The sequence below is a fragment of the Rattus norvegicus genome, chromosome 3, assembly GCF_021556685.1.
Source record: "Rattus norvegicus strain SHRSP/BbbUtx chromosome 3, alternate assembly SHRSP_T2T, whole genome shotgun sequence".
In the NCBI taxonomy this organism is placed as follows: Eukaryota; Metazoa; Chordata; class Mammalia; order Rodentia; family Muridae; genus Rattus; species Rattus norvegicus.
The window spans coordinates 14,192,094-14,218,256 of NC_141536.1; the positions used below are offsets into that span (position 1 = coordinate 14,192,094).

The 26,163-nt window shown below is 46.6% G+C and overlaps 1 protein-coding gene across 2 annotated transcripts in view; it reads left to right on the forward strand.

Annotated features, from left to right (window-relative positions):
* Nup214 (nucleoporin 214) overlaps positions 1-26,163 on the forward strand; it is an 82,112-nt gene that overhangs the window by 35,807 nt on the left and 20,142 nt on the right. For both annotated transcript variants that reach the window (XM_087651315.1, NM_001168559.1), the window contains 10 exon segments: positions 531-604; positions 701-784; positions 4,589-4,858; positions 5,700-5,861; positions 7,798-7,897; positions 14,984-15,059; positions 16,132-16,210; positions 19,780-19,867; positions 22,464-22,522; positions 24,367-26,121. In XM_087651315.1, the coding sequence (XP_087507441.1) occupies positions 531-604; positions 701-784; positions 4,589-4,858; positions 5,700-5,861; positions 7,798-7,897; positions 14,984-15,059; positions 16,132-16,210; positions 19,780-19,867; positions 22,464-22,522; positions 24,367-26,121 (2,747 nt within the window).

Consider the following 26,163-nt stretch of genomic DNA (forward strand, 5'->3'; position numbering starts at 1 on the left):
ACCTCCAGTTCTTTGACTCTCCTAGGAGTGACAGTGCCTGCTTTCAGGTGTGTGTAGGCCTGTGTCTGTAATGCATGGGGTGCTGCGCCTGATGATGAAGTAGGTGCTCAGCAGGCCATAGCAGTCTACATAGGAACAGTGAGGCCGCTGTGCTGACAATAGCTTAATTGGGTTCCATTTTCTAACTTCCTCAGAAGCCCAGATTTGCCATTCTGCCTTAGCATGGAGACATGCAGATCATTGCAGTTAACAGTTTACCCTGAACTTAACCCTGCTGGTGTCATGCTTCTGTTTTCGGCACGTGTGGAATTTAGTGATCCTGTTTGCTAAGGCACCAACCAGTAATTATTAGGCTTAGAGCGGGAGTATGTGGTGTTGAAGTTGTTAGCTTTCCTTTTATGTGTTGATAGGTAGCTTGTTTCTATGGCGAATACTCTCTAATCTCTTGGGCTTAGATATTAAGAAGAGTCTATACCACATAGCTTCAGCCTTCTGGTGGTTGGTTTGGATGTAACACTGCCCTGTTTCAGTTTTGACAGTGACCTTGAACACCTGCTAAAGACTACCATTGAATCTCACACCAAGCCTTCTCCTAGAGTGCCAGGTAAGTGCTGCCTCCCAGCACAGTTTGTGATCTAACCTGGCTTTTCAAAGCTAAATCTTAAGCATTTATGGGTTGGTAAATTTTTTTTTTTTGCAGGTAAACTGTCCCCTGCGAAACAGGCCCAACTGAGGAACTTCTTGGCCAAAAGGAAGACCCCACCAGTGAGGTCTACTGCTCCAGGTAAAGGGAACTAGGCCTGAGCTTTCCAGCAGGGTTGTGTAGTGCTAATGCAGTGTGCATGTAACATTTTTTGTTTTAATTTTTAAAATTGTAACATGGTTACAAAAGTGTAAATCAAAAATTAATGTGTAACTTCTACTGAAGTTAAGAAAGGAAACACACACTGGCCTTTTAGAACCCTTCCCATCTTGGAGCTAGAGAGAGAACTCAGAATGCCTGCTCTGTGAAGGTTTTGCCTTTTACTGTAATCTCAGCATCAGGGGATAGAGACAGGCTAATCCCTAATGTCACTGACTAACCAGCCTTAACCCAAATAGCAAGTTCTCATTCAGTGAAGAACTCTAAACAATGAGGTGGAATGAGAGGAAATAGCCTGTTTCAGCCTTCATATGTGTATGCATTCGTGCGCAAAACCTGTCTTGCACCCCCCACATTCCCTCTTAAAGATTATGTTACAGGGGTGGGGATTTAGCTCAGTGGTAGAGCGCTTGCCTAGAAAGCGCAAGGTCCTGGGTTCAGTCCCCAGCTCCGAAAAAAAGAACCAAAAAAAAAAAAAAAAAAGATTATGTTACATGGGACGATGTTGAAGTTATATCTTTGCTTGTATTTTTTTTTTTTTTTCGGAGCTGGGAACCGAACCCAGGGCCTTGTGCTTGCTAGGCAAGTGCTCTACCACTGAGCTAAATCCCCAACCCCCTTTGCTTGCATTTTTATAATTTATTTTATTCTTGTGTGAGTTTTAATAATTTTTTTTTCTTTTTTTTGGAGCTGGGGACCAAACCCAGGGCCTTAGGCAAGCGCTCTACCACTGAGCTAAATCCCCAACCTCCCTTAATATATTATTTTGATAAAAGAAACCTTTAAGAATATATAATTGGGCTGGAGAGACGGCTCAGCAGTTAGGAGCATTGACTGTTCTTCCAGAGGTCCTGAGTTCAATTCCCAGCAACCACATGGTGGCTCACAACCATCTGTCATGGCATTCAGTGCCCTCTTCTGGTGTGTCTGAAGACAGTGACAGTGTACTCATATATAATAAGTGTTAGAACAAAGAGAATATAGATAGTCACTGAGCCAGTGAGATGTCCATGCCTTAGCTTGAGCTTCACTTAGGATCCTCTACTTTACCATCGGGAAGAATGTGCTCTTGCAGCCTTTGTCTTCAAATTCAGGGGGGCACTGTTCAAAATCTTCTTACAGAAGACACTCAATACTTTCTAATAGAACAAGCTTCCTGCTGGGTGACTTTGCCCAGTTGTAGGTTACTTGTGAGCTCCTGAGCACATTTCTTGTAGACCCAGCTGAGTTGTGGAGTTTGGCAGCCTCCATATATTTTGTGCCCTTCTGATTGGCTTCTTCCACTTTCAGTTGGTTTTTGCACTGTGACCCTGTTGTAGCTAAAGGGGCATCCACAGTTTTCCACAGTTGCGCCACTTCTCCCTCCCGCTCAGGACTCTGTAGTGCAGTTGCTGTTAGAGTGGTTTTGGTAGTAAGATCACACTGGGTCTGCACTTAGGACCAAGCCCACGCCAACCCTTGTTTGTTTTTCCTGAGCTATTAATGAAGAGACAGGGTAACAGGGCTCCAAGAGGGCTGCAACCAATCACCACAGACTTAGTGGCTCATAGTAGATGGCATCTGCTGTCGCCGCCTGTACAGTTGAGTTCAGACACTGTGTGACTTAGACAGGCTGGACTCAGGTGTTGACTGAGCTGTTCTGTGGGCACTGTGGTGAAGATGTACTTCCAAGCACTGAAGAGAGGACTCTTGGAGCTGGAGGATGTGGCTCTCATCCCCTCTGTACCTCGTCTTCAGCCCACTATTACACAGGAACATTCTTGCTAGAGATCTTGTCTCCCTGAACTTCTGCCTTATCCCTTCAGCCTCCCCCTCTGCTTTAGTCCTGTGCCTTTAAGAGAGGGATTGCTTGGGTGGTGGTAGCAACACCTTTAGTCACAGCACTTGGGAGGCAGAGACAGGTGGATCTGACTTTAAGGCCAGCCTGGTCTACAGAGTGAGTTCCTGGACATTCAGGGATACACAGAGAAACCCTGTCTCAAAGAAAATGAAGAGAATTCATGGGATTTGACCTGTAAGCTCCCTGTTTCATCAGATGTGTGACATTACCTCCTTTGTGTGTGTGTGTGTGTGTGTAACCCTCTGTCTGTTTGTCCATCCATCCCTATGTAGAAATTCTGTTGGCATAGGATCCTTTTAAATAACAGTGTTGAGAAAAAGGTCTATAAAGTTAGGTGCACAAGGGTTTGAGTTCTGGCTACTTACCAACTTCACAACGTTAGGCAAATTGCTTCACCGCTCTAAGCATTAGCCAAATGTTCAATAGGAGTCCCTGAATCCTATGACTGTGCAAGTAGCTGACACAGTACGTATAGGCTCTGCCCCTGCTTCCTTCCTGGTGCTGCCTTTGGTTATAGAAGTATGTCTTGACAGGTGACACTGCTCAGTGAAACAAAGACCATAAAAGTAACAGCTCTGCCTTACGCACTGATAAATTACTTCACCTGGCTTCCCTAACCTCCCACTGAACAACTTTTGGGTCAGAAATGGAAGACACAAGGAACTACATTCTTAAATTGAATAGTGAAAATATCAAGCCGTTTGCAAAAAATAAACCTTAATATTTTGGATCCCGACATCATATATTTAGTTGACCCAGCACATAGTTGTCTGTCTCAGAATACTTGATCAGAGCATGGTCCAGCATTGCAAAGGCTGCTGCCCATTGAGCACTGGAAATGGGAACTTTAATATTTACACTTCATTATTTTTACTTCTATTATTATTTGTATTTCCTTTTTGAAACTGGGTCTCCATTTGTAGTTCTGACTGACCTAGACTTATGTAGAGCAGAATGGCTTCGAACTCACAGACGTCCACCTGCCTCTACCTCCCAAGTCGTAGGATTAAAGGTTTGTGTCACCACACACACCACTGTGGCTAGTAGCTAGTGGGCAGCAGGCCCCTCCATGTGGTACCAGTTTTTAGCTTTAGCTATTGTATCACAGTTATGCTATGATTTTGTTTGTTTTTTTTAGATAACTTTCCTCTTTGTAGCCCTGACCTGACAGTCCTGGAACTCACTCGGTAGACTTCAAACTCAGATCCACCTGCCTCTGCCTCCCCAGTGCTGGGGCCTCGAGCGCTCCACCATTATCTAGCATGAGACTTAAGATCTTGTAGCATGGTCTGCCTCGAGGGACAGACAAACGATAGTGTAAGAGTGCTGCTCTGAATTACTGGGGAAGGAAAGGGGGCTAGGCATTTTGTCTTTCCCGTATACAGTAGTAACATGCATTCTCAAGCACATGGTAGAAGGCAGCAGAACCTGAGTAAAGAAGAGCAGAGGAAGCCAGGGTTCAGTTCCTTGTTGAGCGTCACTGGGCTCATTTAGCTGTGTGTGAGACACTCAGACTGAGGCGTCTGGCTTTCATATTCTGCGGTTGGAAAGTAGGGGCAATGCTGTGACTGTTCAGCCTGCCACCTCTTATACCCTCTTTTTCCTGTGAGAGCTTAATCTCTTGTTTTTCTACCAGTGTTGACTGTCTCTCTTGTTTTCAGTCTCGTCTGACAGTCAGAGCCGTCCTTGTCCTAGCAGTTTAGCTGTCAAAGCCCCCCTGAGCACGGAGCATCTTATCCACTTCTGCAGTAGCTGCTTCCGTCTGAGGTGTAAAATAATGAAGATGCTTTCCGAGTTGCTTGTGTCTGTCTCTCCTAGCGCGGAAATGGCACGGCTTTCGGGTTTGCTTCGAGTTTCTAATGTTGTTTTTGGGCGGGCGTTTGTAGCCAGCCTGTCTCGGTCAGCCTTCCTGTCTCAGAGGTACTATGAAGACTTAGATGAAGGCAGCTCCGTGTCGTCCGTAGCTCACCCTCTGGAGGGAGAAGATGCCCGGCCGACGCCGACCTGCAGAGAGGAGGAGGCTGTGGTCCCAGTCCCTCGGCATGCCCCCGTGGTCCGCACACCTTCTGTCCAACCCAGTCTCCTGCCTCAGGCGATGCCTTTTGCAAAGCCTCACCTGATTCATAGTTCTTCACCTGCTGCGATGAGCTCTTCAAGTAAGTCGCCAGTTTGAACCTGCCCATGGAGGACTAGCTGGAGAGCTGCATGTCCCTGTCATAGTGTCACTCACTGAGGCCATCTGTATGGTGTGCTCACTGTGGCAGGGCGCTGTGAGGGCTGTGTGTCACAGTGACCTCTAGCAAAGACACAGAGTAAAGTACAGGAATGAAGCCATTTTACAGAACAGTTTTCTTCCCTGTTAGGTCTCTACTGAGGGGACTCACCAGGGCTTAGACTTCAGACCACTGAGTTCCCATTCATTTCTGCTAGTATACCAAAAATTAGAAGACTGGTTCAAAAGGTGTAGGTTCTCTTGAAGTGGTTGGTAAGGCTCCTATGAAATAAAAGCCTCTGAGGGTCCATACTATAACAGCTTAACTCCAGCATACATCCTCTTCGCTTTGTTAACATAGGTAAGGAGGGGTGTTTGCTCAGTGTAAAACATGTGTACTCATGTCCTCCCGTCAGCAGCTGTGGGGCATCTGGCTCAGCTCACCAGCTCCTGTGACCCATGTCATAGTCACTCTCTGGGGCCATCTGCATTGTGTGCTCACTGCTGCGGGACACGGTCAGGGCCTTGTGCCATAGTGACTTCTAGCAGACACACAGGAGTGAGGTACTGGGACAAATCTACTTTATAGGAAATCAGGTTCTATGTTGCTCTAAATGTTCTCTGTAACACTAAAAAAAAATTTGAAAATTTTGTTTAATTTTAATATAAAATTTTCAGATTTTAGCATCTTTTTTTTTTTTTACAACCCAACAGAATTTACCATTTAAACTTTCCTATGTCCTTCAATGACCCCGTTTTTCTGATAATTTTTCTTTTCATCTTAGTCTCTACGTCAGCTACCAAAGTTATTCCTCAAGGAGCCGACACCACAATGCTGGCAACTAAAACGGTAAAGCATGGTGCACCAGGTCCTTCCCACACTGTCGCAGCTCCCCAGGCAGCGGCTGCTGCAGCCCTGAGACGGCAGATGGCCAGTCAGGCGCCAGGTAAAGACTACAGCCCATTTCTAGGAGACAGTATGAGCTGCCCAGGTCACGGGCCTGGGCTTTGGGGTGGTTGACAAATGGCTTTCTTGCCACTTCTTAGAAGAGAAGGCTAGCTGATGGCCTTCATCCCTGTGAGGAGAGCTCCCAAGAGGCAAGACCAGGTCTCAAGTTTTTTAATTTGAAGAAGATGGCACTAATAGTGGTATTAGCTGTGCTGCCACATTTAGTTTTATGGAAAATTGGTGAATTTTGATGCTGATTTTCCTACATTTGATTGAGAATCTCTGCTTCACTCCTAACCTGATCTTGGAAAACCGACCGTCTGACATCATAAGAACAGTACTTTCAGGTTTCCAGGCACTGGGAGGGTGGCTGCACTCCTACTGTGCCTATTTTTGTTGTAGTACTGAGTCAGTCAGCAGAGAAAGTTAGCCAAGCAGTATATGCCAGAGCTCTACCTTTCCAAATGGCTGTTCTGCCCTGACATTGTCACTGGCTTTAGTTAAGACCGTGACATAGCTAGTCAGGATTTAGGTTGAGGGAATGGGACTCAGGGCTAGTTGTCACTGCTTGTCAGTTTGGCAAATGGTTCTCACTCAGGCTGGTCATCTTTCCAGCTGGCCCAAAAACAGCTGTAGAGTTGCTGGCGAGGAACATTAAAGAAGAATCTTAAAACAAAACACCCCACAAGGACAGGTTATCTAGTCCCCAAATGGGAAGAGTGCCAAGGCTGAAAGCTATTAGTGCCAAATGTTTTCACTTGAGACTTCCAAGACATAGCCAACTCACAGAGCTAGGGAAGAACTGTTAGCCAGATGGAGTGAGTGCCTCTGACCTGTGATCCTAGCACTCGGGGGCTGACTGAAGCAGACTGTTACAAGTCCACAGCCAAATGGGGATGTATTGTGAACTTGGAGTGAAACCTCGTCTCAAAAAAAAAAAAAAAAAACATAAACAAAAGAAACTAAAAGCCATAAATAGCAGTAAATCAAGTTTAACTATAACCTTAAAGTACCTAAAACACATAATAAAAACTAAATGCAAGATAACTCTTAAGTTACATTTACGTTTTCAAAACACATGTCTTTGATAGTCTCCTTATTTCCTAGACAGATAGGATCTTGACATCATGCTGATCAGGTCCCTTGTTTAGCTGATTATTTAAAAAAAAAAATTCAGGTTTGTCAGGATTTAGGATGGTGGAAACACTGACCTTCACACTGTCTCCTGGAGCAAGTTTTTAAGCTGGAGACACTTGCACATGTTAAGATGAATTGTGGACAGTTTGGGGTGTCCTCCCAGTTCTGCTGCTGGAGAAGGAAGTGAGTTTTCCCAGAGATCCACAGGCTGCCTGGGATTTGCTCAGGGGAGACGAGGGCTTTGCTCGGGCTTTTCGAGTTGTTAATAATAATGTCATTAAAGGTCATAAAGTATGATGGAAAAGTAAGACAAAAAGGATCAGAAGGCTGCTGGTGGGGGCCCTGTGGGAGCACTGGGGAGGTGGAGTCAGCTGTATCTCTGGACGTGAGTCTGTCCTGCGCTCCTTTAAGCGGCTTCTGTGTCCACACATTTACCCAGAACCTGGCGTATCATAAGCCCGTGGGAAAGGAGGACGGGTGAATAAATGGCATCAGCCCTGAGCTGAACACTGTTAATCCTCTGGGTGTTGCCACCCCTTTCAAGATGAGCCAACACTGTGACAGGTATCTGTGTTCTGCTGCAGAAGCTGGCCAGGGAACTGTTCCTCTAGGATGTCGAGAAGTCGACTCCTTGGCCTCTGTAATAGCCAGGTGTTCTGTTGGCTGCACTGCTGACTAGATTTCCTTCCTCTGAGGTCGCTGTCTAGAGGTTATGGCCTGGGCATTAATTTTTATAGAGGAGCGTTTTTTAATCCTCTCCAGGAGTTAATGTGGTTCTCTCTCCACTGTTTCCATAGCTGTGAGCACTCTGACCGAATCCACTTTGAAGAATGTCCCTCAAGTGGTGAATGTACAGGAACTGAAGAGTAACCCCTCACCCCCTTCTGCGGCCATGGGGTATGTTCTGACTCTGCTGTGTAGCATCCCACAGTTTGCTATGGAGGCAGTCTGTCACAGCTTTTATAGAGCTCCGCACTATGAAGGATGGGGCAGCCACTACTAAATTTTTAGGAAGGTGGACTTTTCACCTCGCTAGGGCACCCCCTAAAAGCTGTAAGCCAGGTGTAAAGTCTGATAGACCCAGTTTTTTGTTTTTTGTTTTTTAAGATTTATTCATTTATTATATATAAGTACACTGTAGCTGTCGTCAGATACACCAGAAGAGGGCATCGGATCACTTTACAGATGGTTGTGAGCCACCATGTGGTTGCTGGGAATTGAACTGAGGACCTCTGGAAGAGCAGCCAGTGCTCTTAACCACTGAGCCATCTCTCCAGCCCCAGACCCAGTTTTTTAATGTCCTCCGGTTTCCAAATTGGCCTTCAGGTCCTGCTGACCACCATGTAAAGACGTGGGCCATGGAGAATGACAGTGCCCTCCCTGACCTCTCTCCCAGCATTTCACCTCCTTACATTTCTCCTGAAGAAACAGTGTTTAGAGAAGCAAGCAGAACCTCCACTTCTCTTCTGTGCTGATTTAGGCAAGATCCGTGCCACAGCCCATTGCCTTTGGCCTCCCATCCCGGGGCTGGTGTTGTGTGGTGCCAGCCCCTGTCCTACCAGGGCTTTGTTTAGTTGTTCCTCCTCCATACACACAAGTGCATTTCCTTTAGAAACACTTCATGTCCTACTCACTGTGTATAAATTTTGAATCCACATTTCCTATAGAGTGGCTCACCTCCCTGTGCTGTCTGGAAGGTTGGGGGACATTCCTTTGGCTTGGATGAGAGATCATCAGGGACTAGTAGTATCTTTAGGGGACCCAATGTCTGGTGCCCATGGATAGTCAGTCAGTGGCAAAGTGAGGAACTCTAGGCCTGTGTTTTTGCACCGTATTCTTATTCTCTGTTAGCACTACCTACCCTAGGCTCATTTTCTTGAGTGGTCTTGCCATGGAGATGCTAGGCTTTGCCTGTCTGCATGTTGATCTATTTACCTGTTGTAAAAATTTCTAATTATCTTAGAGTCAAACCAAATTTGCCCTCTTTACTGTTGTGGAATAACTTGAAGCCTTCCTTGGAATGCCATTTGGACCAAGGCTGGTATTTGTGGTTGCTGTGAACTCTTCAGAGAACTATAGCAGATTCCCACTGTACAGAGGGCGAGAGGCCACTGAAAGGCAGAATGTTTTGTACCTGGCGTGTGGGTGCGGTGTGGAATGGTGCTTCTCAGTCACGGACCACTGACCACAGGAGAACAGCAGCTTTGTCTGTGCGCAGCTCACCTCCCTCAGCTGCTCAGTCTGCGGCAGGGCTTCCCTAGCTTTGCTCTTCAACAGAACACAAATGGTGGAGGGAGAAGCTTCTGGGTATTATCTTCTGTATGCATGTGTGTGCTCACATGAGTGTGTGTGCACTGTGTACATGCAGGAGCCTGTGGAGGCCAGAAGAGGGTGTTAGAACCCCTGGAACTGGAGTTACCACTGTCGTTGTGAGCCACCCTACATGGGTGCTCCAACTGAACCCAGGTTTTCTGTAGGAGCTCCTAACACTGAGCTATCGGAGTCTACAAACTTTTTCTCTTCCTTTCTCCGCTGAGTTGGACTCTGATACAGTTATCGAGCTTAAGCACTGAACACCTAAAGCAGTTTCTTATTTCATTTTCTAACTTTAAAATTATTTTTTTCAAAGATTTGGTTGTTTATGTATATGAGTGCTCTATCTGCATGTACACCTGCAGACTAGACGAGGGCATTCCATTACAGATGGTTATGAGCCACCATGTGGTTGCTGGAATTGAACTCAGGACCTCCAGAAAAGCAGACGGTGCTCTTAACCACTGAGCCATCTCTCCAGCCCCTTAAAATTGTTTTTAATTACAATTAATTTTGTTCATGTGCACCCTTGTGCCAAGGCACATACAGAGATCAGAAGATAACGCAGGGGAATTGGCTCTCCTTCCACCCTGTGGGTTCCAGCAGTCAAGCGCAGGTCATCAGGCTTGGCTTCTCACTAGCCCTTTTCAATAGTCGTGTATTGAATAACTGATGATCCTGAAAACAGTTGATAAGTGAAAACTGATGTATTTAACCACCCTCCCCAGGGTAAGTCCATTGCACAATGACTGACTTTTAGGGTCTGGTCAGCAGCTGTCTCTAAGGTGGGTTAATTTTGCACTTAACTAACCTGGAGTGACACCACACATATTCATCGGAGGATGAGCCTGCATATCTTTGCTCCCTGTATCTTGTATGGTTGTGAGGCTGTCCCTTCTCTTTACCTGGATCAAATCCATAGCTGTTCACACTCCTGTATCGCTCCCTGCAGAGCATCTGCTGTGAGTTTGGTGCTTCCCTGGGGTGAGGGAGAAGTAGTCGAGGAGAAGGCCTTCATCCCTGTTGTTACCGCAGGGACCTTAGCCACGAGGCCACCAGGCAACCAGTTGCACAGTTGTTTTGTTGCAGTGTTGTGTGGGGAGTGCAGGAGAGGTTCCAGACACTAGGAAGAGAGCACAGAGTCCTGGCAGGAAGTGAGACCAAGTGGGTTTCCAGACAGGGATCCCCTGTGTAGCCCTGGCTGTCCTGGAGCTCTCTCTGTAGACCAGGCTGGCCTTGACCTCAAAGATCCACGTGCCTCTGCCTCCTGAGCACCAGGTTTAAAGGTGTGCGCCACCACTGCCAGGCCAGAAACAACACACTTATTAAGACTGATCCTGGTCATGTTTTATTAACTTTGCCTTGGTCATGGAGACAACACACTAAATATGTAATATAGGATATATATACTATGGTGCATGTATGTACACATGTAATATCTATCTGTATATGATGGTAGGTGTGGTGCAGAAAAAAACAACCTAGGAAAGGCTTTAGGGGACCTGACTAACCATTATAAACAGCCAAGGAGCGGATCTTGTGAGTGGACATATGTAATAGACAGGAGTGTGTCTGGCTTGTGTCTGTGATACCAGGAGGTCTCTGCTCACAAAAATAAGGGGAAGCGGAGAGGAATGGGAGCCAGTAGGGTATCAGCTCAAGGAGCCATGATGGCAGACAATTTTAGCGTGCTTTGGCAGTCTATTTGGAAACCAGAGGACAGACTTGACATCTACCTCCCTTGGGATAGGATGCCGAATCCTGGGTCATAAAGTGAATGCTTGTACTTTCTTTGAGGGACTTTTGTTTGTTTTGTGGCTCTTAAGTCATTTTATTACAAAAATTGTTTCTAATACATAGAGACAAATGGACCTCAGATTCACATCCAGTTACTCCACTGTTTAGCTTGACCTTCTAGTAAGTTTTACACTGACTTTCGCTGCTCTACAAGGAGACCCATCCTCCATTTTCTGGGGTGGATTAAGAGCATCATTCGTCAGGCATCTTTGTCTTCCTGGAGTAGCTCACACCCAGTTTTACTACCTCTGGTTCATCATTCTGGATTCAAGCCTAGCTCTGCAGTACACACGACTGAAGGCAGGTTTTGGGAGACTTAAGGAAACTGTGGGTGGGTGGGTATGTATGTATGTATGTATGTAATGTACATGAGTACACTGTAGCTGTCTTCAGACACACCAGAAGAGGGCATCAGATCCCATTACAGATGGGATCATGTGGTTGCTGGGATTTGAACTCAGGACTTCTGGAAGAGCAGTCAGTGCTCTTAGCTACTGAGCCATCTCACGAGCCCAAGGAAACTTTTTATTTGAGGTTCCTCATGATTCATAGCTTGTAAAGCATAGTGGCCTGCAAGTCCTGGAGCAGCAGTGGTCAGGTCCAACAGCTACTGCTGTGCTAGACATGCCTGCGCTCTAAGGGGCCAGCACCGAGTGCCCATCCCACCCCCAGCTCTCTGCCACACAGTGGCAGTGGGCACATCCAACCCTTAAAGGGTTTTGAGGTGTAACGTATGTTTTCATCTTTGATCACTTTTGAGTTTACTCCTGTCGATGGTATGAGGTAGGACCCATTTCACTCTGTTCATTCCAGTCTCCTTTGTTGAAAGACTGTTTCCAGTTATCTTGATGTTCTTACAGTTGTTCTTCTTTGAATGTTCGTGACCCATTGCCCTTTATCCGATTCTAATCAGTGTGCTAACATTATAAGACTTTCTACAGCTGTCTTAATGAATAATATTAATCTAGGGGCTAGAGAGATGGCTTAGCGCTCATGCTGAGTGGCTTACAACTACTTGCAACATTTTCTGACCTCTGAGGGTGCCCACATGTATACACACAAAATGAAAGTAATCTTCCAGACTAAAAATATTAAATCTGCAATTTACCTTTTATTAGTAGTAAAATAATCTGCCCCCCCGCAAGTCTCAGCCCAGGTTGGCCTTGAACTCAGTATATAGCTGAGGATGACCCTATATTTCATGATATTCCTGCTTCCCAAGTATTCTTTTGTCTTTCTTCACTGTTAACATGGTATGTTATTTTACTTTTTAAATTTAAATTATCTTTATTGATAAAAATTCATTAACAGAAAGAGTCACTATTCAACTATTGACCCATGTTAATAGATAAAGGGGTCATCGTCATATAAACCTGGGTTCTACTCTACTCTAAAGACATGCATCTTGGCTGACATAATCAAGTCATGTTCTCTAGGGTCATAGTCTTTCACAGAGACGTCTAAACACTATGGATTCAGGAGACCATCAAGTACTTACTGAATCTTGCTGTTGCTGCTGCTCATAACAGCTATTAGCCTCTAAAAAACTCCAATAAGTAAATAAAGTTACATTTTCATTCGTTTCTCCTTTTCCTTCTAGGTTTGTTTTTTGTTGTTTATCTTGATAAACTGTCCTCTCGTTACATAATTCAAGGTCTACTTGGTTCTGCCCTGTCATATATGCATTTATTAAAAGATACTTGCTAATAATTAAGGTTTTCCAAAAGAAGACCTGTGTATCTCTTGTTGTAGACCACTGGGGCAAGCTGTTGAGTTAGGAGAAGGAATGAGTCTGTTTTTCAGCGCCTCTGGTTTCCACTGTGCTGTCTTCTGCTGTGGTCCTCTGGTAGCTGCTTTTTTAGAGGTGTGTGTGTGTGTGTGTGTCTGTGTGTCTGTGTCTGTGTGTGTGTGTGTATGCACACGCCTGTCGCCTGTCTCTCACATGCCTGTGTGTGTGTAGATTTCATGCCTGGTGGCAGTATGGGCCAGAAGGGGACATTGACTCCCTAGAGTCAGGGTTGGCGGTGACCGGCGGGCGAGCTATCGTGCTGAACCCGAATTTAAATATGACTCCTCTACAAGTGCTCTTGCCACTGAGCACCTCCCTAGCCCCGCTGTTGGATGGGTTTGTTTTCTTTGTTCTTGGTAACGGTATACACAGCATCCGAGCAGTGTCAAGTCTGTCTCCAGTTCCTCTTGTTACTCAAACTATGGCAGTGCCCAGCCTGGCTTTCCCCAATGCTCTCCTGGACATTTCTCGTGTTGGCGGCCTGAGTTTGCCTCTGTTCGTGGGCAGCCCTTTGAGCACTCCTTCAGGCAGGGACTGTTCGCTCTTTGACCCTTTTAGTCAAGGTGGAGATTTCTTAAGGCTAGTTTGTCGGTAGGTTTGTCGGCTGCTTCTGTCAAACAGCATTTCTCTACAGTGATGTCACGTGGTGTCACACTCTGTGCCTCCTGGTTTTGTGTTTGGGGATTCAGGATGCCCAGGAGACATGTGGCATAGTCACAATTAAATAGAGAAGTGTCCATGCACAACTATGCCTTCATGATTGAATTACCATCATGTTGTCACTAAGATTTAGCTGCAAATACTGTCCAAGATTCAGATAAAATACTGTTTTTTAATGTTCATTTCTAGTTTTACATAAAAGGAGGTTACCTTGTGGTTTTTTACATAAAAGGAGGTTGCCTTGTGGTTCCCTGAGCTCAAACTGTTCTGTCAGCAAGTTGGCTAAATCCATTCTGGGATCCCGCCAGGACATTCTGGGTCTCTGTCGGAGGAAGGCAGGCATAGCACCTGAGGCCTGAATGGTGGAGCGCCTCAGCACACTCCTGCAGCTTCTTCGCTCTGGCACAATCATCATGGGGGTTTGTGTCACTGAAAATGACTCTGTTTTTGTTCTTCAACCTAATCAAATCTAGGAAGTTTACATGTTGTCCCACAGAAGATTTGGATGGACCATTAAGGACTAAGTAAGCTGTTTGCTGATTTTCTCTTTTAAACGAAAAAAAATTTTTTTTTGAGACCAGGTTTCTCTGGGTAGCCCTGAATGTCCTGAAACTCAGAGATCTGCCTGACTCTGCCTCCTGAGTACCAGGATTAAAGGCGTGTGCCACCACTGCCTGGCATCAAATTAAGTTATTAATAATCTTCCCTCAAATCTGAAAATAGTTCTAAACACCCACATCCCACAACTACAACTATTCATTTCAGTTAAAGTAACTGCCCTGAGGACAGAGAAATTGAAAAACTTTTCCTAAATGATAAGAACTTGCATCTGTGACCAGACTGACAGTGGATTCTTCATATGCTGTCAGGAGCTAGGTAGTGAAACAGTGGTTACCTAAGAACAGCAGTCAGGTTTAGTGAAGGGTTCCTTGGAAGTTGGGGTGTACCTTCATTTACAGAGTAACCAAGATGCAGATGTGTTGTGGAATCCACTCATTGCTGCAGTGTAAGTGGGCAGGGCCTTTGCTGTGTGTGCAGCTGACCATTTGTGCCTCACAGTTCCTGATGAACATCTTTTTTTCCTCAGGCTTAAAAAGAGTCAGAACTTCCTGACCAGGGAGTCAGCAAGGGGGAATGCCAGTTGTCCCAATAAGAACCTCATTTATTTGGAAATGGTTATAAATTGTTTCAGAGAATTGTAGGTAGGAGAAAGTTAACAAGGTCGTTGGTTTGAATTTTATATAATTGAAAACCCAGATTTCATTTAAAACTAATTCTTCAACAAAATGTCTAGCGAGTTTGGTTGGGGTCCCAGACTTCTGTATGCTGCCCCAACGTGTTTTCACGTATCCAGCAGGAACCTGGCCTGAGGATGGCCTTGTTTGCCCCTAGTACTGTCTGAGCAAATGCTTTCTGTCTTTCAGTTCTTCTGGGCCGCACTCAGCAGCCAAAGCCCCCCATGCAGTGTTAACCCCAGTGGCTGCCAGCCAAGCCAAGCAGGTAACTTACTAATGTGTTCTTTAGTTGTTTGTCTCAGTAACTGAAGGTCATTTTATGATTTACTTCATTTAAATGAGCATGATTCTTAGAAAGGGCTGTTGCTTCTTTTCCATAACTCATGCCAGTCTCGACCTGGTTAACCAACTGAGACCATTGACTTTCTGACTCGCCATCTTAGGCCCCATAGGAAGAGAATGCTTTTGGATGAGATGTTAGTTCGCCCTTTGTTTCTTTTTAACATCTCAGTCCATGCAGCTGACTTGTACAGTAGGTGTTTAGATGTGTCCCTGAGGCAGCCGAGGTCAAGTGACTCCTGTAGGCTCATGCAGTCAGGTATTGATAGAGACAGCAGGGACCACGGCTGACCGATCTGCCCTTTGCCACCCCCACCGCACTGTTGGCAGTGGGGGTTGGGTATGGACAGTCTATCTTCTGCAGCTCTGCCTTTCAGCCTGGCATGCTCTCAGTGACTCAGTGATGTGTCTAGCTCTGACTTTTGGCTCATTGTGAGCAGTTAAGACAGTGAAAAAGAAAATAATAAAGAAAGCGGGAAGTGGGGGTAGGGGTGGTTGAATTAGGGGAGGCTGAAGGGAACCAAGCTGTCTCTGAGGCTTTCCCAGCAGGCCTGCTTCCTCTCAGGTCTGTCTGGAGATGAGCAGTTTTAGATTGCACTGGAATCCAGAATTAGAGACTGCACCATTAGCTGCCGACTGGGGGTTCCCAACACCATCCTCCATGGAAGGCGGATAGTAATTCACTCACGCAGCAGAGCAGGAAAGGCAGGTGGAGGTGCAAAGCCCAGGTGGTTGTCCTGCTCTCGGTTGTAAACTCACTAATTGCTGGGACTGTTTTCTTCATCTGCCCATCCAGTCCTCTACCAAGTATTCTAGTACCATGCATGTGGCAGACACCGCACTAGGTACTGAAAAGTCAGCCATGAATCACACAGTAATTAGACTGAATTCAAGTATTTGTGGTGTTTGCTTAGTTTATGTTTTTACGTTTCCGTTTCACATGCTCACTTACTCCAAGAATAACAGTTTAACAAATGTTTTTCTTGTGTTCTGTACAGGGGTCTCTGATAAATTCCTTCAAGCCGTCAGGACCCACACCAGTGTCCTGTCAGCTGTCCTCTGGGGATAAAGCTGTAGGTGAGTCTCCCTGGCTGTATCATGAGAGTGAAGACGAAAGTGCTCCTGAGAGTTCTTGTGTAGATCTGCAACCAGTAGGTGGGAAGGCAGATGCCATATTCCAAAGGCCTCCACCATGAGGAATTGTGAGGAAACCCATAAGCCCGTTGACAGTTGCTAAAAGTTGAGGTTTAGACTGTAGGCTCAGCATGAGGAAACTTTGATGTTCTTTTTCTCAGAGAAGTAGTAGCAATATCGTTGTGCCTGCTGCATGCCGTTGTGTAGAGAGAAGCATGTGAGGCAGCTGACCACTCATCCCTCTTCTCAAAGGGAAAGAGCTCTCTTACCTCTTGACACCCTTGCAGGTATTCCTTTCCTCTCCCTTCATTTCCCTTCTTTTCCTCTTCCCTTCCCTTCCCTTCCCTCCCCCTTGAGGGGCGTGTCTCATATAGCTCAGGCATGACATACCACATTTGATATATGTAGCTACAGATGATAGTCTTGCCTCTGCCTTCCCAGTGCAAGGATTCTGTACATGTGCCAGGTGCCTGGGTTTAGAGAGCTCAGGGTTTTCTGTGCTCTGAGAAAATAACTCTTTCAACTGAGAACAGTCCCAGCCCCTTCACAATAACTATTTAAGAATCCGTAAATAGATAAAATACAGCATTCTTGTTACAGTGTAAGATCCTAGTAGGTAAGCTAATAATTCAAGGTTTTAGAGCTTCACAGACTTGCCAACTAACTCAAACATAAATATTTTTAATTAAGTTAGTTTTTACAGTAACTGGAGGTGTTTGGACCATAGTATAAATTGCCAAGGTTTGTGCTGTTCCTGATTGGATTGGCCAGGGAATGAGAGAAACTGGGATCAGGTGGGCCAGCCACAGCATTCTGGAAGCTCAGCATGTTTATTATAGACACTCGAGCAGGGAGGCAGGGTCAGTACATACAGCTAAGCAAGGAACCAGATTTAGCTAAGCTTGATAGGAGCAATCTCTGTAAGGAGCAGTCTCCAGGCTGTGAGTAGGGGTGTGGGGAAAAGCTCCAGTTTTCTGCACACACTCTCAACATTCACACTTAGACCAGGGAGAAAGCTTTGTTCTTCCCCTTTGGAGCTGAGGCATTGGTCTTTGACATGGCCAGGACCCTGCCAAGCATTACATTCACTACGGACTCTCTTGTGGTTCCCCACACCTAAGCCCTGGAAGCCTCTAGCCATGAGCCTCTCTGTGTCTGCAGTTGACCTGTAGCCACTTGGTGGGGCACCCACAGCTCCCATTGAACAGCCTGTGCTGACTTGGCTCTGCACACCACAACTTGGTTCTAATTTTTATTTTCATTCACACCTGACAGCAGACTCAGAGACTGAACGGCACACAGCAGCTGCCCACTTTGCATAATGGCCACCAGTCACTCAAGCACTTCCTTTCTCTGCCATGCAGAACCTGATTGAAATTCAAAGTGTTCCTTGTGTGCCCACACACTCACATGTGCATGTGTTCTTACACACAGACCACTAGAGGCCAAGACAGGTATAGTGAGTTCAGCAAAGACTTGAGTCATTTAGGTTAATGTTTTTTAAGAAGTTTCAAAAGGCACGATCTCCTTCCTTCTCTGAAGGACTGTGTTGCAAAGCCTTTACTCCACTTAAAAGGTGAGACTGGAGGATCCTTTGGCGGCAGGCCTGTCTCTGGCAGCAGTTTGGCCTGCCTCTCTCTCAGCCCCTCACTGCTCATTGCTGCCTTCCCTTGCAGATGATCAAGGCTTAGAGAGCTTTTCTCTTCTAACTGGAACGTCCCTGAAAACCCAGCATGCATTTGCAGAGACCTTTTTTATTTGAGATAAAGTCTCACAGGGTAGCCCAGGCTAGCCTGTAACTCACTATATCTAGCTCACTGTAACTCAGACTAGCCTTGCCCTTGGGCTTATAGCAACCTTCCTGCTTTCAACTTCCCAAGTGTGGTAGGAATAAAAGCATGAGTCACCACACCTGTATTCTCTCATGCTCGTTCCCTCCCCCACCCTCTACCCTGCCGCTCTTCTTTCCTTCATCTCTCGTTGTGTGGTTGTATGTGTATTTCTGAAACCTGTAGAATAGCTCTCCTGCTCATTAGTAATCGAACACTTTCTTGTAGCCGAGTGGTAGCAGCATACACCTTTGTTCCTTGCAAAGGCTGGTAGGTCTCTGAGTTCAAGTCCGACCTGGTCCACATAGTGAGCTCCAGATCAACCAGAGTTACACGAAGAACCCCTGTGTGGAGAAAAAGAATTCTTGTCTTACTGATGATGACATGGTTATATGCAAAACTGTCAGTGTAAAAATGTAATGGAAACAGTGAAAGCTGCCCTGGGAGTCTGTTTTAAAGGTGCCCTTAAGAATTTTCTGATCCTGGGCAGTGGTAGTGCACCACATATCTTTGATCCCAGCAGAGGGCAGGGGTTTCCTGTGAGTTCAAGGTCAGCCTGGTCTACAGTGAGTTCCAGGACAGCCAGGGTTGTTACATAGTGAGACCCTGTCTTGAAAAAATATCTTGTCCAAATATATATTATTTGTTGTTTTTTTAGAATTGTTACATTTTGTAATAGGGGAGGAGCATAGCGTAGTGCTCCTGTAGATGTCAGAAAGTCACCTCCTTTCGCCACGTGGGGCCCAGCCATCCAACTCCCAAGTCTCAGTCTTGACAGCAAGGGCCTTTCCCTGCCGGGCCATCCATCTCCCTCCCCACAGGCATTTCCTGTGTGCTCTCATGACTGTTTCCTCGCTCTTCCAGCCCCGTTACAGTTGAACATTCAATTCCTCCTCCTGGCAGACTCACCTTACTCGTTTATTATGTTATGGCTGCCTGGGATGGTGTCTTGGCAGCACTCTGCCAACACTTGAGACATTTTTACATGTCATTTAGGGACAAGCCTGCACTGAGCATCTTTCTATAACCCACACTGGATTTCAGTACTGAGTGAAGATTAACATGGGGCTGAAGGCCAGTGTCTGCTTAGGATCCACTCTAGAATGATCATGTGGAATAAGTGTCCATTACCTCTGTAGGTTGGGGCGAGGAGGGAGGAGGGAGAGGGAGAGAGAGAGAACACGAGCAAGCGAACAAACTGGTATTTGCTGAATTTCAAAAAAAAAAAAAAGAAGAAGAAGTAGTAGTAAAACCTATGGAAAAGCAGAAATGCATAGAAAAGTCTGTGTGAGCACCTCTGAGGCCATTGCTTAGAAATACCTGCTCTGTGCACTCGCTTGTCTCAGGTTCTCCCAGCGTGTGTGCGGGGCAGTCATTTGTTGCAGAGGGTTGCATCCTCTGCTTTGGAGTTAGGCTGCACAGCAGAGGGTGTTTGCTGTCTTTTCTGGAAAGGAGAATGTGTCATGCCATGACAAACCCAAAGAGCAGCACTGTGAGACCTTGGGCACAAGGAGGTGACACGCCAGCTCCCCTTGGCTTGAAGATTGTCACAGGATACACTGGAGGTTCCAAAACCTGGAGCTGTGGCTCTGAGCAACAGCACACAGTCGGAGCTGTAGGGAATTACAGACCAGAACAGCACTCCTAACTGACTTTGGAATGTCCTTATTTTGTCCATTTCAGGTCCAGGGACGGCCAAGACAGAGTCACCTGTGACCTCCACCCCATCTACGGGGCAGCTCAACAAGCCTTTCTCATTCGCCTCCCCAGGGTCAGTGTGTGAACTTGTTTGTACTAAGTCAATATCAGCCAGACCATGTCAGCCCTGAGCGCTCACATCTGTGCTGGTGCGTCTGCAGACAGTGGTACATCCGCAGACAGACAGTGGCAGTAGTTGACTGATGTTAGAACTGTTTCTCCTGTGTGGTTCAGGGCTATTGTCATATTTGCTCTGGTTTTAGCCTAAGCTTCCTTTCTTCTGGCAGAGAATGTCCCTTCTGTAGGTCATCAGGTGTGGCACACCAGGTGTTTTCATTCGGACACCATTGAGTGATTAGTCAGCCTGACTCTAGAATAATCAGCCTACCCTGGATTGGGTCTCTTGACCTGTACAGAAAACATAGTCAAAGATGGTGATCATTCTGAAATTCTGATTTGTAAAGAGATGATAGGGTTTGTGGGGCTCAACAGAGACTCATTTAGCTGAGGCTGGCCTCAAATTTACTATGTGGCCAAAGATGCTCTTGAACTCCTGAACTCCTACCTCTACTTCCTAAGTGCTGGAATTATAGGATAACCCACCAGCCAGTGGGGATCTGTCTTCAAGAAACAGTGACAGGCATGAGTGTGGATTTGAGAATCAGGTTGATGAAATGAAAAGACTTTAAAACCTCGTCCGTTATTCATTAAGGACAGAGTGTCCCATTATTTTGGTAAAAGCCAGGCACATTGCTGGAGCTGGCCCTTCCTAGCTTGCCAGAATCAGAGTGTGACTGCCATCCACACCTGCCGGCACACTTGTTGCCACTGAAAGGCTGTGTGCTATTCGTGTTAGAGAAGCCCCTAGTGCTTTCACTGTCTGCCTCTGCACTAGGGCTCCACTCACCCGCACTCCAGGTCTTCTGAGTAATGTGTTTCTGCACATCCTTCAGCAGAAAGTGAGAAGAAGCACTAGGTTAACTCAGACTGCGCGTGCGCGTCTCTCCATTGCTGTAAGTCATTGCATCTGTTACCTCCCAGAGATGAGTATAGAGCGTAGGTAAAAGCCAAGGATAACCGCATCTTTTACAAATACAATAATTAATCTTCATGTCTCTAAAAGGGTAGTGCTCTTCCAGTTTGTAAAGAAAGCTGGAAAGATTTGGGTCAGAGAGCCAATGGCTGATCTCTTTGATTAAATTTCTTTATCAAATGCCTCCACCTGCTTGCTAACCTAGACCTAGTCCTGGAAGCTTCTCACCTTCATACAGTCTAATCCAGGCCTAGAATGTTTTCAACCTCTGAGACTGGCTGCTGAATAAACTCACCCTTTCTACTGTTTCTGAGCTCTTTCTGGCTTGTTCAACTCAGCTCTTATGGCTCAAACTCCTCTCCAAGCTGACTGATTCAATCTGGCTTTTCTCTTCAGCCTCTGAAGTGCTCGGCTTGGCATCAGACTAACTCTAGCAATCTGTTCTAATCTTCTGGCTCCTCGTTCTCTGGCTTGTTCTGTCTTCACCTGTGTTCTCTCTTCAATCTGTTTCTGTAAAACTCTCCCAGGAAAACTGCCTCCTTCTCCCCCTCCTTGCTGTTCTACTCTCCCTCTCAACTCTACTGTATTCCTGTACTGTACTGTCTTCCTCCTGTACTGTCTCTCTCTCGAGTAGCTTCCCTTCCCTTCCTCTTTTCTTGTGAGAGCTGGGCCTATCCTATTCTGATGTCACTTTCAAACATGGCTGCTTCCTTCTACAAACTAACTTTAGCTTCATTGTTTGGGATTAAAGGTAAGTACTAAGAGCTTGTATTCCCGACAGAGGGATTAAAGATGTGTGCTATGGGCTAGGAGATAGCTCAGCGCTTGAGAGCACTGACTGGTCTTCCAGAGGTCCTGAGTTCAAATCCCAACAACCACATGGTAGCTCACAACCATCTGTAATGGATCTGATGACCTCTTATGGTGTGTCTGAAGACAGCTACAGTGTGCTTATATGTAATAAAATAAATAAACCTTTAAAAATGAAAGGGAGGAAGGAAGGAAAGAAAGGTGTGTGATAGGGTTGAGCCAATGCCCTAAGTAGAGGCAGGTTCAGATGTCCTCTAACACTGAATCCTGGCATTATGCACTGAATTAGATAGGCTTATTTTTGAGTTATTCAGTGGAAAATCTGCATTCCTGCTGCTGTTAGCAGTCTGTCGCTCTGTACTCCTGCTGCCACCTTCCCTGCACAGCAGCACTCCCGCCCACATGCTCCTTGACTTAAGGCAGGTGCCCAGAGATTCTCCCTCTTCTCCTGCTCCTTGACTGCCTTTCATTGTACACACTCACTCGGCAGTGTCTGCTCCAGTGTCATCTGCACAGGCCTAGTGTGTTTTTACTGCTGCACTTTACTTTTTAAAACACAGGTCTTCCCAGGCCTCCTGTGGAGAACCCAGCCATCCAGCCAAAGCCTTCCTGCTGCTGCTGCTCCTTCCTGCCTCCTCTCCAAAGTGTGTGCCCTGCTTGAAGGTGCTGGACACCTCTGAGATGTGTATTTTAACTCAGCTGTTGCTGATCACTAGATGTGAATTCTTCAAGGGCATATTGTATGAATGATTATAAGGAGGAATCTTTAAAAGCCAATGCTGTGTTAAGTTTGCTCTGTTTTAACTCGTCTTTTTCTACTCCTCAGGACCTTTACTTTTGGGACAATCACACCAGCCCCATCTTCTAGTTTCACTGCCACACCAGGTACAGTCCCGTGCTGCATTGGTGTTCATTCGTACTTCCCTCCTGGAAGAACCGCTGAATGGGAATGTGTAGGGTGGTACATTGTAACTTTGTAGTACAGTCAGGTTGGTAGTGATGATGTTTATCAGAGACACGAGAAAGGGCTGAGAGCGGCTTGGCAGGGCGCCTTCCCAGCACACAAACACCCTGGCTTGAATTCACAGCAGCAGAGCCACAGCAGTGTTTAACCCAGAGCTCGATATGGGGCTGCTGAGGGGGCTCAGTGCCCGGGCCAGCCCTGCCCTCTGCCTGCCACATTCTCTGTGACTTGCAAACACACACAAATAAAATATTTTAATGCAATAATTTTTAAAGAATCTGTTGTGAAGGAGATCTGTTTACATAACTATAAAAAGGGAAAAGACTTGCTTCTCAAAGCCTCGTTTGCTATAACATTCTAATGTTACATGCAAACTTGGTGGACAATATACCATGGAGGTAAAAGATCAAACCTGGTCCTAAACACTGGTCCACATACCTGTGCTAGGAATCCAGACCCACCCAAAAGAGAACAGTTTGTCAAGTTCCTCCCAGCTTTATCTAAGTAATTAAATATATTTTTGTTTTATTTTACTGTGGCATGTTTTTGTTAGGAAATTGTGGGATATAAAATGTACGATGGAGTTTCAAGTCACTCGGTAGCAGCTACTGCATTTGTGCTTTTCTTTGCAGAGTTTTGTCTTTACCTGGCTCTCATTAACTTCATGTCTTCTTGTCACCTTTGCTGGACTTGCTGACACAGGCTTGGAGTCTCAGCTACACAGAAGTTGAGATAGGAGGCTCTCAAATGTAAAGCCTGTCTAGACTACAGAGTTAGTCAAGGCCAGCTGGGGCAACTTAGCACTGGACTCCTCTAAATAAAATAGAAAGGACTGGAAGGTGGGTGTAGCTCTGGAACACTTGCTAGGCATAGGCAAGACCCTGTCTAGGGGTCAGGGAGTCATGCTAGTGACTCACGGTTCTCTCCCATGGCCTTGCTATGCTTTTATCGTCTGTCTACTCTTTTTAGTGTGTTTTTGGACTATGCATGTGATAAATAAGACATCCATCATCTTAGGTTTCTTAATCAACAAGCCTTTTCTATGTGTGTGCTGGGAATAGAACCTAATGCTTTGTATTTAACAAATCTTTTTTCAATTTTTTATTATGAGACATGGTGTCTCCTTTACTTTGAGAAGCAAGTCTTTAGGAAATAGTCAGGATAAGATGCAGTGATCCTACATTAACTCCGGATCAGTACAGCAGTGGGTGACAACCCAGTGCCGTAAGCAACATCACCAGTAATACAATGCCATGCTCAGTAAGGCCCTGGTAAACGCTTAATTGTAGTAGAAATTACCATCTACGGGTGACTCTGACCTTGAACAGTGAAGGGCTTCCAGTCTTGGTCCAATTGGGCTATGAGGATTGTTCATAGATTAGCTGGTGCCCACAGTGGGAGGGAAGCCATTGCCCAGGGCACTGTGTTGAGCGCAGCCTAGCAAGTAGCACAGGTAGGTGCTGTTGTACTTTTCTTTGGGGAAAATGTGTCCGTTTCATGTATCCTAGATGTCACGTGTTGTTGTGATATAGTGATCATAAACAAAATCTTCATTCCTTCCCCCTTGAGAGCTGACTCTGTCAGGGCTAACGCTTCTGTGCAGAGCAAGTGGCCAATCCACCCTTTGGAGAGAACCCTGCTGTTAGAGCCATAAGTCTCTTCCCTGACTGAAGAAAAAGATTGCCTTAGAGGGGCAGTCAGTGGAAGTGCAATGAATTCTATTCTGCTAAGTCCAACTCTTTTCCTGGTTTCTTTTTCTTGCTAGGGGCAGCACCCCCCACTAAAGAGTCAAACCAGCTTGAGGCGTTCTCATTTGGCGGGGGAGGCAAACCTTTTTGTGAGACCATTCCTGGAAACCCCCCTGCCACGGGACCCCCATCAGCACCCAGCACTTCTGTAACAACTACGTCTCTGGAAGACTCTGCTCCAACCAGCAGCAAACCTGCAACTCCTGAAACTCCTGTGTCCACTGCCTCTAGCAAATTGGAAACTCCACCATCCAAGTTAGGAGAGCTTCTCTTCCCAAGTTCTCTAGCTGGAGAGACGCTAGGGAGCTTCTCAGGACTGCGTGTTGGCCAAGCTGAGGAGTCTACAAAGCCCGTTAGTAAGGCCTCCTCCACAAACCTGGCCGGAGCCCAGCCAGCCAAGCCCTCAGGGTTTAGCTTTCCTGCTGCTTCCGTGTTAGGGAAGCCAGTGGAGCCCAGTGTGACGTCCTCTGCCCCAGCGGCACCAGTCTCAGCTCTGAGTGCGAGCACTAGCAGTTCCTCGGCAACTGTCTTTGGCAGTGTGCCCCTTACCAGTGCTGCACCTTCCGGGCTCATGAGTTTTAGTGGGGCCTCTTTGGCTAGTAGCAAAGCTAGTTTCTCATTTGGAAACCAACAGACTAGTAGTGCAGCAGCAGCAGCAGCTACCCCAGCATCCACCTCAGTTGCCCCTTCCCTTCCAGCATCTTTCCCTACTTTGTCATTTGGTGGCCTCCTGAGTTCACCATCAGCTTCTTCCCTGCCTGTGTCTTCTGGTAAGATCACAGAGGAGGCCACACCACCAGCTGTGCCTGACAAGTCAGACCACAGTGAAGTGTCAGCATCAACACCCTCACTTCCACTACAGCCACCGTCAGCCCAGCTTCCCCAGGCATCTCTGCAAACTTCTGACCCTGTCAAAAAAGAACCTGTTCCTGCGCAGACCACAGACAGCAGACCATCATCTTCTGCCAGCCTTGTGGCATCCACAGAATCCACTCCAGTCGCCCCAGGGGGCCCTGATAGCAAGACAGAAGCAGTGTCCCCTGCTTCCACCTTTGCAGGGCCTGGGCCGGCCGTGGTTGCAGCTGTTCTCCTAGGAGCAGGCTCGGCAGCCAGTGAAGCTTCCGGTACCCCTAGTACCTCCAGCACTGTCTCCAGCAGTACCCCAACTCCTGCCACAGAGACAGCTGTATTTGGGACTGCCACTTCTGGCTCCTCAGTCTTTACACAGCCGCCTGCTGCCAGTTCGAGCTCAGCATTCAACCAGCTCTCCAGTAACACGGCCACTGCACCCTCCGCCACCCCCGTGTTTGGGCAAGTGGCAGCCAGCATAGCCAGCACAGCCGCTGCCACGCCACAGGCCAGCAGTTCAGGATTTGGCAGCCCTGCGTTTGGTGCTTCGGCTCCTGGAGTGTTCGGACAGACAGCATTTGGGCAGTCCCCAGCCTTTGGGCAAGCAACAAGCAGCCCTGCGAGTGGCTTCTCCTTCAGCCAACCTGGGTTCAGCTCTGTCCCTGCTTTTGGCCAGTCTGTCTCCTCCACCCCCACATCCACCAGTGCCAATGTCTTCGGAGCCACCTCAAGTACCAGCAGCCCTGGTTCCTTCTCATTTGGACAGGCTTCTACCAATACAGGAGGGACGCTATTTGGCCAAAACAACCCTCCTGCTTTTGGTCAGAGCCCGGGCTTTGGGCAGGGAGGCTCTGTGTTTGGTAGCACCTCGGCCACTACCTCTACAGCAGCACCTTCAGGGTTTAGCTTTTGTCAAGCCTCCGGTAAGAATTTGCGGAACATTTTGACTTTGTTCTCCTCTGTGC